At 34.9% G+C, this 19,547-nt stretch overlaps 1 protein-coding gene across 13 annotated transcripts in view; it reads right to left on the bottom strand.

The window, feature by feature from the left end:
* Positions 1–19,547, bottom strand: part of LOC134537572 (ensconsin-like) — a 166,642-nt gene that overhangs the window by 23,103 nt on the left and 123,992 nt on the right. For 10 of the 13 annotated variants that reach the window (XM_063378147.1, XM_063378152.1, XM_063378149.1 and 7 more), the window contains 2 exons: positions 8,841–9,095; positions 6,094–6,516 (listed from right to left, as the gene is read on the bottom strand). In XM_063378147.1, the coding sequence (XP_063234217.1) occupies positions 6,094–6,516; positions 8,841–9,095 (678 nt within the window). The remainder of the gene's footprint in view (positions 1–6,093; positions 6,517–8,840; positions 9,096–19,547) is intronic. The other 3 variants (XM_063378158.1, XM_063378159.1, XM_063378157.1) reach the window with 2 other exon arrangements.

Genomic DNA, 19,547 nt, shown 5'->3' with positions numbered 1-19,547 from the left:
TTTCGCTGGCCTCAGGTCGGCCCACAATGCATGCTGGGTGGATGCAACGAGCACAGACGACCACCATCACCCCCTCTCTTCCCCGCCGCGCCCTGCACAGCCCAACGGAGCAGTCTCGTGAAACCAAGGGTCACATGTCATCCTCGGATTGTTCCTGTCAAACCACGTGTTAACTAAAAACTGATAGTGAGGGTAGCCATTAGTGAAGGTACCGATGTAATCGTTTTAGTATTGGTTATTATCGGCCGAAATTCCAAATTTTCTGGATTCCCAATATATGAGGTCTAATTTTTTAAATAAGGTACGTACTTTAGTGATTTCAGTGCAAACATATAAATTCACTTTTTCTTTACGTATCCACAATTTCCATAACTGAAGCAATTTAACAATCACTGCACTAATAATTTTTTTATTGCAAAAATATATTTGCATAAAAAATGTTTACACTGAAAAAAATTTAGCATTGCACGATAGTACCATAATTTAAATCACCAGAATTATTAGACTGGTCAACATGTGCAACTTAATAAATCTAACAAGTATAATATGCTGCCAATATCTCGAACCTGGGCAAAGTCACAAGGGAGGGGATTTCCAATGTAATTGTTTCCAACCGATACCTATATAAATTATTTTTTTAAATCTAAATTTAAAACTATTTAGGACATCACTAATTTTCCAAAATTAAATTGAGAGCTGAAACTATATATATCAACTATATATATAACTATATCAACAATTCTCCTTCACAATGAGGACATTAGATTAAATTCAAGAATTTCCAAGGAAGATATTGAAAATGGTCTACAGTAAGGTAACACCCCAGCTTTAACCTGCAGTAATGTCGGAAAAACAGGAAAAAAGACATGGGATGGCCTAACTGGGATTGAACCCATGTCCTGTTTCCTCTTACCACCTTAATGCTCTGCTAAAGAAAATACGAAGCATAGAAACCTATTCTTAAAGAATTGGAGCACATTAAGCAATCATGCAATATTTTCCCAACGGCTTATAGACCTGTGTGAATATTAGTTTTTTGATGCGAAGGAATGTGAAGCTGTATCACACTTATTTTATAAAATATAGGATTGAATTTTTAAAAAAAATTGTTAAAAGTTTGTAATGTATGAACTGATTAAGTAATTAACCAATTGGGCACTATATATAAAATCATTCAATAAAAATGATAAAATTACCATTCATAATATTAATATTGAGAATTCATAAAAGCAAATGGAATGCCTTCCTTTGATGTTTTTTAAAAGTAACCAACTTTGTTCAAGATATACAACACACTTTTTTTAATTTTTTTATTTTTCATATTTTCATGTGCAAATCTTAGGCTTCCAATGCTTTTGCAACAAACGTGAAGCTTCCATCAGATGCAAAGCTTTGCATCAGAAACGAAGCTTCAAATAAAACAAAAAATACTATTTCCTGGTGAAGTCAAATAGAATATTAAAAGCAGGGCTTCAATTAATTCACTTAGTCAAAGCTTCGCACAGGCCTATTGGCCTACATACCTTATTTCATGCAATTAATTAGTTTGACAGTAGCTGTCACTGCATGCTTCGCTTTTTTAAAAAAAATGCATGTATTAGAGTGCAATTGAAAATAACATGCTTTACTAACTATAGTATGTTGGGGCTCTGGAGAGGCATGTGGTACAATGTTCTCATCAATTTTCAAAACAATCCTCAGTTGTGTTTTACTGTGTAACGTATTCATTGTAGAACTTAATGTTATCAATGCATACTTGTTTATTTTATAATACACAACATGCAACTTAAGATACACTAAAACTTAGGTTTATTATGACACTGAAGCAAGCAAAATGTTGTTCAGTACTTTGTACACTTTGCATTCTGTGTAATAGCCAAGTATGTATTTCTGGTAAGTGTTCAGTTTGATTTCGAATACCTCAGGATTAAGTGTAAAAAAATCTGAAAGGCTATTATTAAAATTAAAAGACTTTTTAACTTAAATTTTTTTTTGTATTAACACTTGGCCTATGTGATTATTCCAAATTTTAAATATCAAAATGAATAATTTATTATTTGTATTCTAAGTATAGCAAGGTTGTTGCATATCAACTGGTCTAAGACTAACTATCAAATTTAAGGTTGAGTTGTGGTTGTACAATGTGTGTGTGAACTCAGTGGAATTATGCATGGCCTTAATATAATAAAGCCATATTTTTTTCAACATGTTTTCAGTTAAGATCAGAATGGCTGAAGTTCACATGGCAGGAGGACCTTCAATCTGGAATTTTTTTGATAACATGATAAGTTGAAAACAAGCAAACAATATGCAATTTGAATCCTCTGCAAAAATATACCTAAAAATTCAAAAGAATATTTTGTTCATAGTTTTTTTTTTCCATTTCACAAAACCATGCAGCATACAAGCATTTGATAAAATATGACTTCCAACTTTCATAAAAATGTTTCGAAAAAATTTCCTTTGCTCTTGTTATTCGAATCCAATATTCATATTTAAGAGCACTTTGGTACTTGTATTCACATTCAATTAGAACTTGAAATCAACAAAAATATTATAAACAGATTCAAAATGGTTTTTACGATAAACACAATTTGGGGTACCTTTCCATGACCTTATATCCTAATAATGATATAAAATTGTACGATATTTAACAATTAGATACGTAACAGGTTTTGAATGCAAGCACCAAACAACAACTAAACAACATGTGCAACTACAGCCAATTTTATAAACAAATAATGCACACATCCACATTCCCTCAATTTCATGCTGCTACAGAAAGTTCAGAACCATTACTAATAACTGCAAATTTAGTGAAATAGTAAAATTTTGAACATTCATGCTGTAGACTATGCCAATACCACGATACTGCCATGCCTAACACTACACAGCATGACGTATATACACATGGCACAGCAGGACAAAGAATTGCACACACACACACACACACACACACACACACACACACACACACACACACACACACACACACACACACACACACACACACACACAAACACACACAAACACACACAAACACACACAAACACACACAAACACACACACACACACACACACACACACACACACACACACACAGTAAAAAAAAAACACTAGAGATTTGATAACCACAATTAAAGCTCTGAGATAAGTAACATTTTTTGACAAAAAAATGCATCCTGAGAAATTACACAACATTCTGTCCGAAGAGAAAAATGACGATACAAAACATATATATACCAATTTTAAAATGTTCTCCACCATTAAATCGGACTATGGATAAAAAGCTTTAAATGTGGTTGTCAAAAATACAATAAAAAAAACTACAAAAACCCACATACATAAGCAACATGCACTGGACTAGGTTCGATGATATATGGGAGAGAGGCACATCACTGACAGTTACAGCACCTATGATCCCTACAGTCACCGACTGGAAAAAAATAATTCACACAAATAATTTACCTTCTGAAATAAGCACAAAGAAAGATTGTATCACAAAAGGTAAAAATTGAAACTAAAATAGGGTAAGAGAATAAAATGGACAGGAAAGCAAGCACAGGCTGGTAATGGTAGAGAGCGGATTAGATGAAATAAATTTTTTTTGAAAGTGTGCACAGACTTGATGATTTGCTGGTCAGAGTGACTTCTCGGGATGGCGTGAGAGTAGCCATGTTCCGTCCCCCGCCCCAGGCAACTGGTTTAACCCGCAAATGAACACGACCGCGCACTCCAGCTAAAATGTGTTCACCAGTGTGTCTACCAGTACCAGCTTGCAAATGGTTGTTCCCGTCAGTATTTCTCTTTTAACTATCAGTCTAGCGGCCCACATTTTCCTTTGTTATCATAAAAAGGCGAACTGAAACTAAAAATGGATCAGGGCTACCTTTTGTTTCTCACTGTTCAACACTGCAACATTTAATTAGAATTTCACATAAAAAACCAGCTATGTTAGCTTATCCTGTACCACTAGTGCTAAGTTGTTAAAAGGTCAAAGTCATTTCTTCATCCACAATTGGCAGATCCAGGGATAGGTTGACTACTGCCTTTAAATCACCTTCCCTGTCTTTATCACAATGATAAGAAACCAAGGACTGGCAAATGCAATAAACTGCTAACAGCATCAATGCCTTTACTCCTATCTTTTGTCCCAGACACAGGTTGTCTAAGACCCATTTGAAACTGAGGGGAAGACAGATTCTTTAAATCGTCAGAAAATTATAAAGATAAACGAGACTAAGTCTTTCGTGTCACGTGTGACAAATTGGGATACAAAAATCATAATAGGGAAACATGCTCCTATACATTGTAAAGTCTCACCTCATTTACCACAATGCTATGCTATGCTATGCTGTTCTTGTATTTTTTTTTATTTTCACTACACATCTTGTTGGCAATGAGGCAATTAGAGAGAGCGACACACCAGCGAGTCAGAGATGCTGGGTGAGGAATCGGCCATGCGAGTATGACCATTGTGCCAACTCTCTCGATAATAGCAAAATAAAATGTTTTGAATGCACAAAAATTTATTATTTGGATTCTTTTATGCTCATTTTCATAGCCTGGGAGCAAACATTATTATTTTATGCTCTTAATTTTAATTCATATGGCATAATAAAAATTTATTCCAGGAATATCCATGATAAAAAAATTTACTGAGATAAGCTTACATACACCTAAATATTAACTGATGATATCTTATTATTTAATGTACAAAGAAACAAACGAAACAAGAGCAGTGACTGATCCATTCCTAATTAAAAATTAATTTTTTATAAAACTTTTAAAATATATTATTTGAGTATGTAATTTTTTCATATCTATGACATACAATATTACTAAACCAAAAAATGCCTTAATTTTTGTTAGAATAAAACATTTATCATTATACTACCCTCTTTTATCGCATAATTGTCGCACTCGCATAATCGTCGCACTTATATTTTTGGCTGTCAAAATTGGGATAAAAAAACTTATCGCGTAAACGTCGTATGATGTTTTTGGTCCCGCTATTAGATGCCGAGCGCTTTGTGTAGGTATCTTTTCCGTATAAAACAATGTATTTTAAAGTATAAATCTAATATTTATTCGGACGTTACCACTTAATTAATTAATTAATGGAAATACAAAGTTGTCTGACATGTAAATGTTCTTTTAAAGATGTTTTTAAACGTTATTTTCTTTATCTGATTGTCTGTGTGTACCGCTTGTAAACATATAGCCAGCGCTAATTGGCATCATTCATGTTTGGTTATGTTGCTTCCCGTATAGAGCGCGCGCACGTAGTCGAATATCGATCTCTCGCCAATTGCATGCAACGCGCGCTCTCTGTAGAGTGCCGAGTTAAATAAATTTGATAGCCCGCATTCTTTCGCGGTAGTTACCCATTAGTACATGTCACAGATTCAAGTCGCTTGCGTTTGTGTCACAGATTTTGTTTTTCTATTTAAAGTTGAAGGAAGGTTTTTGTTTAATGAATTATTAATATAAATTGTTTGGTGTGCTCTAGTATATTCAACCTTCTTTTTAAATAAACATACTTTCCATGAACGGGTTTTGTTTTTATGAATAACTTTACCTAACAAATTTTTTTTCCCCCGCATAATCGTTGCACCCCTACTTTTCAAACTTAATTTAAGAATAAAATGTGCGACGATTATGCGAGAAAACACGGTACATCATCTAACATGTACTATAAAATGTAAATGTGTACTTTAGGCAATAAAAAAATTAATTTTATCACATTCAAGAATGTCTTGGTACATTTATGCAGTTGACAAATATGTATTATAGATTCTAAACATATATATTCCTTTTTAAGATGTTGAAAAAAAAAAGTAGCTTAGCAATACAAAAAAATGTTCTACTTGTGCAATGTTTATATTTTGATTCAGAGGAACAGAAATTTTGACGGCATAAATATTTTACTGAAAGTAGTAACAAAAGTTATTATTTTGAAGAGTGGTTTCTAAATAAAATTAGCCAGAAATATTTTTTTGATGGATGCTCTCGTAAAGTAATGAGTCGAAAGGAGCAGAAGGCAACTACTCATCGAACCAAGCCCAACGCAGACGAGGGGGAAGCACGCACCTGAGGCAGACTGGCCGCGCAGCTTCTGCCGCAGCTTCTCGGCGCGCGTGAGCCGCGGGGGAGGGACCGGGCGGGCGCCCAGGTGGGACATGCTGCGGGCCACCCCCGAGCGTCGCAGCGCCGCGCCCGCGGCCAGGTGGCTCATGCTGCGCGACATGGCCGCGGCCAGGGGCGACGCGTGCTGCTGCTCCGGGAGCGGGACCAGCGGCGCGGGGCGGCGCGGCTGCGCCAGCTGGTCCAGGCGCGACATGGAGTACGCCCTACCTGGCGAGCGGCCCAGGGACGCCCGCGCGGACCCGGGGCGGGCGCCGTCCCGCGGCGACGGCATCGTGGGCATCAGGTCCGTCTTGCGGCGGTTCACGCGCGTCACCGAGGCCGCGTGCGAGGTCGGCGTGGCGCCGTCCGCCGCTTCTTGTTCCTCGCCTGCGGCATGGCGACACGAGCCTCAGGACAATCAACGCCAGCATTCTCACCTAGTTCCAGTGCATTCACAATACCGATAGAAACAGTTAAGGGTCCCGCCTACCTGGGCACACATATGGTGTGCAGAGCTTCAGGAAAAACAACGCGATTTCAAAACTACTCAAGATATCCGAGTGGGGCCTATTTAGGAATAGCATTTAAAAGTTCGCTGAGGGCCGAAAAGTACTTTTAATTTCGGATTAAGTTTTTTAACTGTATTTTTAGAAGCGTTAAAATGCCTAAAACTCATGTTTTCAGAGTAATTTTTAGGCATAAAACAATCAGTACAGATTCTTGAAAGCACTTAAGGGGGTTGCATAACACCTTTATCTTCATTCTCTGCCATATAATGTTACGGTCACCGCTCAAATATCACAGTTACCCTGTGACGACGAGACGAATGCGCGCCAGTTTAGAGACTTGCGCTTAGAGGCTATACCGCGCTGGAAGTACCAGCGAGCGTCACGCTTAATATCCCACCTCACTAACACACACACACCCCTGACGAGGTGGGCCCCTTAAGGATACAATCACCAATACCTTTCTTTAACAGATAGGATAACTGATACAAAACTGAACCGAAACTTTTTGCAAATACATAATCTACGCGCAAGTAAATTTAGTAATAAACACAATCGATACTATAAACAAGCTCATCGAAAAGAATGAATGGTGACACCTGAATGGACAAACTTGTACGTTTATCATGTGTATCGGTTTGTTAAGCATCGGTTGGAAATGATTACTTCCCGAAATACAGAAAATTGTGAACATCGGCCACTACCGATACTTAAACGATTACAACGATATATCACTGTCTAATTAATTATTCTGCTACTGCAGCTATCTGTTCAGTTATTGATGGTAAATTGATACTGATGATTAACATACTTTCCGATTATTGTCTACCTGAATTATTTAACATCTTAATCACACCGAAACATAATCAGCACTACCTAATTATATAATTACCTCCTATAAGATTATTTTTTTATAACAGATCTTAAACATTGGTAGCAAAAAACAATAATTTTATGGACATTTACGTTTGTATGTGCATAGGAATTTATACACCATACTTCATTACATAGATTACAATTTGAAAGTATAAAGTATAATTGAATGATTATAATATCCCTGTGTAAGATTTATTTGGTTCAATTTTACTAACCAATATACTTGAATTTAAATAATAGTAAAAAAATTTCCATTTACTGAGTGGGCCAGTGACTATTTAATTAGTTATAAAGAATTATTTGAAAAGAAAACTAAATAAACAAATGAACATACACACTTGATTTATTTTCATCTATGCGCAATGACACCGATATCAAAAGTACACAGTTGCTATGGACAAAATATTAAACCATTTCTGAAGAACAAAATTGTTAATACTACTAAGAAAAATCCTATAACAAGTTTGTCATTACACAAAGACTTGATCAAAATAAAATATGCAAGAGAAAAATCAGAAACTACTACATATGTACACAAAAACATTCATGCAAATGGCAATATGAAATTCAAGCATTCAGTACATAACTACTCTATGTGTTAAAAAAAAAAAAAAAGTGTACATACTAAAATCACAAACATAAAAATTACCATGCTGTGTGCAGTATACCAGGAAATATGTGCAGAAAAAAAAAAAACTAGCAAGACAAGATATAACAAAAATTGTTGATTCCAAACCAGCAAATGCAACACCAAAACACCAACTCTTCAAGACAAGAACGTCCTCCAAAATTACACAATGCTAAAACAAATTGTACATGTTAATTATAGTACAGGGGGAAAAAAAAAGTATTTCCTGTTACTTGAATTTGTGAACTGCATACACATTTCAGGGTTGCCAATCACATGGACAACAAATAAGGTAAGACTAAATCTTATTAAAAAAAAATATCTTTGAAGCCATAAAATAATCTACTGATAAAAAGCACAATAGTTTTGTACAAGTTCTTGTGAATACAAACAGGGCGTCACAAGAGTGTGATATTTCTACATCAGGTTGAACGTTTCTGATGGTTTCGACAAGTTATTGTGACTGGCAACTCATCTTGTGTCGCATCTCGCAACGAGCTCGACAAAAGGAAAACGCACGCCAGAGCAGCAAAAAACACGGGATGCACAAGACGACACAGCAGAGGAGCGGGGGGCACAAAGACACATGCAGGGGAGACAGCTAGGACTGTTATCGCCTATCGAGAGCAACGGCTGGTAACAAGGGGCGGCATCATGGAAAGGGGGAAAGAGAGAGAGAGGGGGCCGAGATCTTCACTCACCACCAGACGGACCACCGAACATACTGTTAACGTTTCGGGACAAGGGTGTCTGGGGGGCGCTAGAGTAGCTACGGACGTGCCCGCCGCCCGTGCTCAGGCTCAGGTTGGTGGGGACAGGGGGCCCGGAACGGGACTGCTCGCTCGCCGAGCGGACGGGGTGGGACGACAGGCTCCTGGCTCGCTGGGGGTGGAGGGGTTGGTCGGGGGGTGCGTCCCAATGGAATATCTCGTACATGGACGTGGACATTTTGAAATCTGCAAAGAGAGAGAGAAAATGGGGCAGCTCTTACAGTTCCTGACACACGGCTGGGCACCTGCAACATCCAACACTAGCACACAGGGTACTGAAGCATCATTCCGGTTTCACTTGCACGTCGGCCAGGCAAATGGCTCTATGCCGTTATGTTATGGACTTCACAGAATGGGAGACAAATTATTTTTGCTAAATCAGCCGCTGCATTAACAGCATTTTATGATGTAATTTTACAAATAACTATTCCTTACATGCTTATAAAAAAAAGGAAGTAGCCAGTACTACCTCTCATACTAATAAAAAAAACACACAATAAATTAGACCTGTCTTAAAGCTGAAATATCAGAAATATTAATTACTTATTCAAATAATACCCAAGTCTATTACAAATTTTAAATTATATTGGTTTTTTGGCCACAAACACTGAAAATATTGAAAACCATTGGCTATGACGGTTGTATTTTGTCATACATTAGAAAAGGTTTTTTCCACTTGTCTGCAGGGTGGCTCAATGCACCTTAAGAAGAGCAACATGAACATGGCTGCACTAGGAAATGCAAATGAAGCAACACAAACTTATTCAGATAACACATAGCAGTCTCGTGTGCCCAGTTTCTAGATTAATTTAACTACATAATAAGGTTATATTGGATTATTTGATAACACCTATTTCCACAGTTTTTAAAATTTGAAATATGTAAATCATTGCTTGAAATATAATGAACATAAACACACTTTTAATTTTATGCCGATCTACGCTGCTTCATTTCACCTACACAGATGCAAAAATTTAACCCAAATAACAAAACATAAATACAAATTTTACATAAATAATAGCTTACCAGCATAGTATACAAAATTCTATTCTAAAATATTAATATGAAATATATTAAATATCCTTGAGGTGAAATAGCACTACTTCGTAATCATTGTTATGAGAAATTAAATTCACAGACCATCCCTTACACCAGTGCAACAAGAAAATGTTTTGTAACTATTTATCTTAAATTTTTCAAAACTGCACCTTTCTAAATTGGAGAAAGCAATTCACTCAGCAAATTCTTTGTGTGAGTTTTGGCTATAAGCAGCTTAAAATGTCAAAATGTTAACATTTACAAAATTAAAGAAATTATTTAACTAACTTTTTTCTGTTAATATTTTTTTAAAAAATGTTTACGTAGGTATTGTTTAAAAATAAAAAATTGAAACATTGCACTTGAGACTAAGTGTTCCACCCTCTACAATACTAGACAAAACCAGCAACCAACAGGTAGTCTAAAAGTACAAAACAATACCAAAGAATATTTTAAATCCACCATACGTGCACAATACAATATATAGATGACAAAACAGGCAGGAAACGAGACATTTATACTGGGAACACAGGCAACGAAGCCGCGGCAAGCTCTAAAGTACACAATATAGTCCAAATATACACAATATAGTCCAAATATACACTGCTGCCAACTTCAAAAAGGGAGAGAACTTAGATACAAAATGCTTTTCCTACAGACACTACACACATTGCAATTCTTTCAGTCAAGCCTATGCAAGGATGCAAGAAAATTCTCACAAGAAGAAAACCCTGCAGTAATTTTAAATTTAGGTAAATATAAACTCTTATTAATATACATATACAAGATGTTTATAAAACACAAGAGAGAAACTTTGGCAGGTTGTTGCTGGGGTTGAAATATGTTTAGTAACATAAACAACCCATAGCCCACCTCAAATATCTGAGCTGCAGAATTTCTTCATGAGGGGCAGGAGTGCAAAGTAGTAAATATTATAAATATTATATATTTTGGAAGGGAAAAAAAAAAAAAAAAAAAAAAAAAATGAAAATACTAAATGTGGTACTCAAACAAGTCATTTAAAAAAAATTGATAGAATTCAGAATTTTATTAGAGGTACCGAAACATGGTAGGCAAATACCTAAATCCTATGATGAACGAGATAATGCCACCATTTTTCCATCAGTCCAATTCACTTTTTTTCTGTCGAAATGTCAATTGCCTGGGTGAGTAACTTACAACAGACACAAATAATAGTTTAGGGAAACATTCATGTTCAAAACACTTATAAAATACTGCTGTGTAGATTACTGCTGGGCTGGGATGTTCGATGAGATCCTCACTCTTTCCTTGATGCATAATGGCTACTGTTAGCATTTTCACTTATTCTGTAGGCGTAGACTTCATGGTCTTCTATCATTTTTTAATGGAAGTTGAAAACCTCCTATTGCAAAATGATATCTTCAACTGCAACCTGACTTACTGTTTTATTCTTCACTTGTAGTCTGAACGAGACTGGAAGGAATCTCCAACTGCAATCTGATGTTAAGATTCTTCAAGGTGCACTCTTGTTAGTGTGATCACTTGCAACTTAATTGATTTCACGATCACTTCCACTTGATTGAAGTTAAATTTTCTTTATACATCTTGGTTAACAGGATCACGACTGTATACTGGCTGACGTAAGGATCTTCACATCTACTCTTATCCGTGGCCGCTCCAAGAAAATAATTAAAAATTGAATGAAATTAAAGATAGAGTAACATGATATTTAATTTAACGTGAAATATTTAAGCTTCAATTCTTCTAATCAATACAATCACCATGAGAAAATCTCAGCTTAGAGAAAGATCTTTATGACTTAAAAAAAAAAGTAAGACATTTAGCTGCATTTAAAAGATGAATTCAAAATCTTGTCCGAGAAAGAAAAATTAGTAGTGCTGCCTTACTCAACCACATCATCTATGTGATGCAAGATTTTATGCTCATACGGTTGTGTGTGTGTGTGTGTGTACACACACAAACACACACAGAGATATAAACCCAGACAATCATCATCAGTTGAACCTTTGAATATATATACTGTATAGAAGTCGCGAGCGGATAGGATTTACTCTAAGTTTTTCAAGAGCGTAAAATGAGCAGCTTGGGAACTTCGCCGCTGCAGTGCGCTGCCGTAACGCCTTGTATCGTCTTAGGTTGTTATTTGCACGTTAGAGCGCAGCACTGTCGCCCGCTACTATTCCCCGCCCCCTCCCCCAGCGACAGCGACAAAACCGGTTTGTTCATTCCCCTGATTCCCTTCTTTCCGACTGCCTTACAAACATCTGCAGGTTTCTACCCCGCACGCTGTACGGAAATAACATACCATTATAAAGTATTTGAAAACACACCTACGGGACGGTCGCTCCACGCACCAAGCTTTGACCATCGATATCAAATTCTAGGGTGCTAGGGAACAATATGTAACGTCACAGTTCGGTCACAATAGCGGAAGTCAGCAAGCTGACTGACTGTTTACATTTTTTCATTGCATATTTTTACTCTTTCAGCCCATGTAGCACATTTCGGAACTATTAAATATGCTAGCATAGATGTGAAGTAGGAAGTTTTTTTTTCTCCCTTTAGTGTAAGGTGTATATGGCAGTTCGTGATAACAGTTATACAACCTTCGGCGTGTAACTTCGGTTGTCGCTTCCAGTTTCGTGCTGGCCGAGAATATGACGTAGTTACTGACGTGATTCGCCTGCGGCGAATTTGTGTTATTTAATTGTTATTTGATTTTCTTGCCTGATCCGGTGTAAACAATATAAATTAGCATGCCTGTATGGTATGATGGGAAACTGATGTTTATTTATTTTTGGTATTTTGTTGATAATGAAAAAGTTTGTGAGTGTTATTGACACAATAAATAGTGCATGGTAAATAAAATATCTACTAGTTGGGATTTTGTGGTGTTTATAGCAAAAACACACGGTGAATATCAAAACAAAATCGCCGCGAATCACGTGAACTCTAAAGTTTCGTACGAATTATTTTTTATGACACGTGAATCTCCAAACATCTTACGTTATTATTTTCGTTGTTATAAACAAATGGGTCATCCCTATTACTATGTCCAATAATTACAGTAACAACTAATAATACTGCGAATGAGTGATTTAGCAGCTGTAATTTGTCATATTTGAAGTAAACCACTATCAGAAAAATTAAGATATTAAATGTCAACGCAAGCGTAGAACATATTGCAAACCACCACGCACACGTACTACTTATACAAATATATTTAGTTGAAAAACAATGGTTCACTCATGTAGCGTCATCATATATATGTTATTGGTGTTTAAGTTTTTTCAGTTTACTATTTTCTTTCACATTTGTCTGAGATTTATCATGTGACTGATTTATTTGGGGGTCAGCTTCTGAAATATGTTCATAATGGAGTGTCAAAGAACAAGTACTGGAAGCAGTCTCCTCTGTGTTGAAGCTTTGTTCAGTTAGTGGCGGGGATTTGCATGGTGTGAACATTCGAGGAACGACAAAATAATTTCATTACTTCTTAAGTTCATTTATTAATTGGTTCACTTCAAAATGATCAGCGCATATCACACGGTTTCTTAGTTTGTTGTCTGATAGTTCCAGAAGTTTGTCGTTACCACTTTTCAAAATCCATTCAAGACATCTTAAAAAAAAATGTCATTAGAATCTGTTTTTATCAATCAATATCAGTAACCACAGTGTACCTACTATGTCATTATTAAAATAACCTTATCAATTAATACGTACATTAAAATATGCGTACATTGAAGTAAATTACTGCTAAAAATATTATTCTGTCTCAACATTCAAGATTAAATATTACTTATGCGTAGTGTATTACTAGGTTGTGATGAAATTCTTTCAGTAGGTTATGAAAATAATCACATGTTATTAAAACGAAAATAATTACACATTTACACATTTGCAATATTTTGGTGTTGAAAAACACATATATTGATGCGCCAAACAAAATAAGGGGGGAAAAAAAACCTATTTGTGTTGATATTTGAACCACGCCATTGTTCTCATTTCATTTACACTAATAATGTAAATACTTTCAATTTATTATTGTTAATAATAAAAATCCTAAAATGCAACATTAGCACAATCATTTTCCATTTACTACGGTCCTAACGTAATTATCATGACTGTTACGTGTTTTTGTGTATTGGTAAATTTGAAGGTATGTCAACGTAATGGGAAAAACGCGGAACAATATTTTATATTTTCATGTTGGATAGGGCACACACTTCAGTGTTCGTTAAACTTGAGTGTCGCATAAACCTTTGTGTATCTTACATGTGAACAGTTGAAGGTAGAATTTTATTGTTTCAACTTTATACCTAATCGTGAATTTCAGCGTCACAAATTATTTAATTTGCGTTATTAGACGTAAATTACATTGTAAAAATTTACATACACCATACGGCAGGGTCATCATGCGCAACTCATAACAGTTGTGTCCACAAGAGTCGTTTTGTTTTGTTTTGCATGAATTTAATTTCCTCAATATAATAACACACTTCACGTGGAGGTGAATGAGAATAAAATATGTTAATAAATGTCTTGTGAAATCACAGAAAGTATTACTTTTCTCTAGTAAATTATTGCTCGAGTAAATCAGTTTTCACATTATATCCCTATGAAGTTTAGTAAACCGAAAAGTTATAACGGTTTCAAAGGCTAAATTTCTTGAGGGCTTTCTTTTTTCAAAGAGAAAAAAATGATCTATTTACCAATTTAAGCAATTAACTGTAGCATCAGCATGCAGGGATTGATATTTTCACCTATCATAATCTTGGCAGTGAATTATAAGCTTAAAGCAACCCCCATTGTTATTCTTCGGAATTTTAATGAACAGTTAAAGTTATTTATTACTAACGTTTCAAGCTAGTATTTTACGCTAAGCAATGAAACTAATATTTAGATTTTTTTAAAAAAAATCATGTGAAATTATTCCGAATGATAGGAAAGGAATATAGTAATCTACTTTCGAAAAAAAATAGTCTTAAAACTTTTAGGGCATTATTCTATTTAAGTTAACAGTAACTAACCATATGGTAGGTATTGTTATTAGCTTATAAACGCATCGATTTAATAACCACCCTGTTGTTTGTCATATACACACAATATTTCGATGTGTAAGAAAGTTATGCAAAATACATACTGCACCGGCAAAAATATCATGCATGAGACAAATAAGCGATCACCTCAGTTAGCTCTGTTAAAAGGACCAGGAAATTTAATGTGAATGTATAAAATATAATATCAACGATAAAGGATAAAGTTTGAACCAGGCACTCATTATACTGACAACTACATATTTCAATAACGGACGTCATAGCTATTAACTTTTAAGAATAATATAGGGCTACGAATCACAAACCCAGTTAATGAGGGAAAAAATATAAACTGTTCAACAACAATCACATCTCAGTGATAATTAGAGTTTAAAAACACTTACGACTCTTATTTTAAATTGAAACAATGTTTATGTAAACTTAACCTCAGAATTACAATTAATCCGTGGGTTATTTTCTCTGTTTGGTTACCATAAAGCTATAGATATAATAATAGCCAAACTCCCCCCCCCCCCCTTTTTCTTTTTTTTCCTTTCCTACTTGACGATGAAACTAAAACCAAAGAAATTTTTGCATATGCTTGACTATAACCTCACAAAAGCATGTGTGTGTGTAGTAAAAACAAACCATTTTAATCATTGAGCGAACCTATTTTACTTTCATAATCACAACCTCTTGGTCCTTGAACTACACTTCTGAAATAGCTTAGTAATTAAAAAAACCGTCCTTGTCTTTTATTGGGAAACTGAACATAGATATACCCGTGGTATTGTTTCTCGCATTAAAACAACCAGTGTAATCACATTTCTTGCCCATTCTGAAATTTGCCATCGTTCCTCGAAAACTAAGAACGAATACACTCAACCGCATCGCACCCGAAACCAAAATCTGAGGAAGGAACTGTGAAATGCTCACCCTGTGCCCCTGGCGAAACATTCACTGCAGCTCAAGGTCGTTCAACGGGAGTTTGTGCGTCACAAAACTGTAGGGATGAGAGGTGGGGTAAAGGGTGGGTGGAGGACAACGCGTGTTTATTGGTGAGTGGGGAAGGGGTGTTTGAAGAGTTCGACAATTGTCCGCTAGGGACCACCACAAGTCGATGCCCTAGAGATGGTGGTGATTGCGGCGGTGAATTAACCAACTACCTCAAACCGTATTAGAAATTTTAACCTGGGCTGGCGACTTCTATACAGTATGTATATATATTCAAAGGTTGAACCTTTAATTAAAAAAAACTGTTCCAAACATTTTAATCAAAGGCATCTCATAAAATGTTTATATGTTATTTAATTGTTGCTATCCCCAAGAATGTTAAATTTATTGTAGTGTACCACTATTAATTCATAGGAAATAGGGTACATCTATGGTAGGCTTTAAGGGTTTCTGCCATAGAAATGTATTATAAAAAGAACTCCGCAAGTGAGAAAGGTACAGTATTAACTTTATCAAGAGTCATGACTTGAAGCAGGCTTAAATGAAAGCTGTAGAATTTTAAGTGAAATAATTTAATCATTTTACCTTTGCCTTCAGAATGTGTGTTTCAATCTTATAATAGAACCACAAGCAATTAATGTATTATTTACACTTGCCAGCACACAAGTGTTCTACAGCAGATCCTCAATTTTATCTACCAGAGATTTACAAATCCTCGTTTTTAGTGGTTTTTATTTTCACAGTCATTATCCCTACAGTATACAGTATTACAGTATTACAGTATTAATGCATTACTTTTACCGCTTCATACTAAAGAATTTCCTGCAATTTATGTAGCAACAGTGCAGCATTTGATAGCCATCCATGAAAAGTTTTTGATGGAACACTAGTTACAAGTGAAAATCTTTATGGTCATTTATTACGTGTTAACGCCTGTGGTCATGAGAGCTTAGTTTGCCATTGTAAACAAACTTCTAATATTTTTTGGTGCCACGGTAAACCAATTAGCCATTAACCAAAATGGTGTTTGGCACACGTTAGAAATCATTAAACTTTAATAAAATGTTGATAAAAATGGAATAAACAGTGGCAGTAACAATTACTATGCCTATATTAAAATTCGGTTGAAAAATATGAAAAATCAATTATTGTAAATATTATTTCTTTCTGCATGTTTGGGAACACTTGTTTTACCAAATCGTTATTCAAGGCAAATTGCTAGTGATTTCAAATTCATAACATCTTTTTATGTTGGTTATTATAAAACATTTCTAACTAACATATTAAAAATATGGTTTTGAAGGCAGTCAAAACCACTAAATTTCTAACCATGCAATGAAAACTATTGTAACCTTTTCTGCTTCTAAACATAAACAATTATTTTAATGTAGTTGTGTTTGTTTAGTAAAATTGTTTCCACCATAAGATATTTATGAAATGTTTAACACTCGGTCATTCAAAATTTCCAAAGAAAATCTCGTCGTCAACGAAAAACTAGAGATTCAAATGCTACGTAAAGCATCTCTGGTCCAAAAACTGATGATTTCATGTCCAACTTTGAAAACTGCAAGATAACAGGAAATAATTCTGTCAAGTGTGGGCAAATATCGTTAATATGACAATCTGGGAAACTCTGGCCAATTAGCAATGGAAGCGCGAGACTGCATTGCTTTCTAGCTATTTTACACTCCACGCCACCAGGTTCGCTGACATCACTTGCCTCTATCATTTTTTACACGCTTCCCATATTGTCACTATGTATTACAATATTTGGCGAGGGACAACAATTGGAAGTAAGTGAAAATACATAAGGACAACGAATTATGAGATCTTGGAAGCATGTTTGGCACACATCTCTATAATGGAGTACTTCTTTCTAAAAAGGCACGGCAAATAGCTGATAGGTTAGTTATCAAAGATTTTGTCGCATCTAGCGGCTTGGCATAGTGTTTATTTCCTTCTTATCATTTTCATTGTAGCGAGATAGTAAAATTTTTTTTTCTTAGCAGTTCCCATTATTAACAAATTTTTGTTGTGGTCCCTGGAAACGTGTAAAAAAATAAGTTCTTCTATACATACAAGGTTTATGGCAAAATGGAATTTGGATGTGGTACTTGCCTGTATTTGAACTATGCTTCATTGGGTGGTGACTAGACTATGCCAACTGAGTTACTTACATCATCAACTGTGGCGCAAGGACAGTCATCTTGCAGATGTGTGAACAATAATTACAATTTACAAATAAAATACACATGAAAAATCTGAATACCTGAGGACATAGCTTCGTTTTGATACAATTTCAAATTACCAGTTATACAAAATATCTACAGCATTACAGGAATATAGTTACCAAAAATAATAATATTTTACAGTTAAGTCTAATCAAATTTAAAATATCAACCACTGTGTGTCACAAAACAAGACTACATGCATCACAGTACTCTACCAAATTATAAATACTATTTAATAAAAGATAAAGAAATACTTATTATAATAAAACTGATAATACACTTTGAATAAATGCAAAAAAGAAATGACATGTGCACACACTTCACAACGTCATCACAATCAAAATAATGTTTACCATGTGCAGCTATAATTTCACAATCCATGCAGTTATTTTACTTTATACAATCAAGACACATCAAAACCACACGTCACAAGTCAAAACACAAGGTGACTGTGCCTAACAGGAATGCACAAGCTACCACAAAGTTTTCATTTCACTACAACTGCTTGCATGAGGTAAGAATTCCCTATGCCTCAGAACCCCAAAAAAGACTGAAGCACAATATTATTAACTATGACAAAACACTGTTTTTTTTAAAACAACAAATTTGAAAAACTAGGAAAAAATTTTTTTTATAAATTATCTCAAATATAGTTTTTTTATACTACAGCACCAAGAGATAGTACTGATGAACAGCACAAAAGTTAATATGTCTTGAATTTTTACACTATGGTTATTTAGTGAAAATGTAGTATATTTATATAACACATGGTTATACCTTACTTTTTTTTTTTAGAATTGTATAATGTGACAAATAAAATTAACATCTTTTTCAAGTGAAAAAAAATTTTGCACCAAGGAAAACCATAAAATGTCAAAAATTATACTGAACTAACCTATCGCCTTATTTGTTTACACTTAACGTTTTAGTAACTTTGAAGGTTCATAGTGTGAGAAAACATTTTACAGTGTGTTTTATGTTGGTTTAGTCCTTGTTTATATTTATTTTTTATTATTTTATAGCAGAGAAATGTTCACATTGTTTATGACAGATCATAAGAGTTGGTGTACTGCTTTATTTAATACCTACCATGTGTCTACCATGATTTAACTTTGAGTTATATTATTTTGTTAGTTGTATTTTAATAAGATTATAGAGATTTTCAGATTTGGATGTAGACCCAAATTTTTTGAAGCGATATTTCTAAATTATTACTGGTACTTAAAGCTGTTATTATAAAATAATAACATTTTACATTTTAATGCATTAGCTATAAAATCACTTTTAAGCGAAAAAGCAAACATGAACATTTCATACCAAAGTGTAGTAGTGACAAAACTTTTCCACGCCTACTTAATGCATAGCTTTTAAGTTTT

The sequence above is a fragment of the Bacillus rossius genome, chromosome 12 (genome assembly GCF_032445375.1).
Source record: "Bacillus rossius redtenbacheri isolate Brsri chromosome 12, Brsri_v3, whole genome shotgun sequence".
NCBI classification, from domain to species: Eukaryota; Metazoa; Arthropoda; class Insecta; order Phasmatodea; family Bacillidae; genus Bacillus; species Bacillus rossius.
Note: the sequence above shows the minus strand (reverse complement) of the source record. Positions and strands in the feature narration are given on the sequence as shown.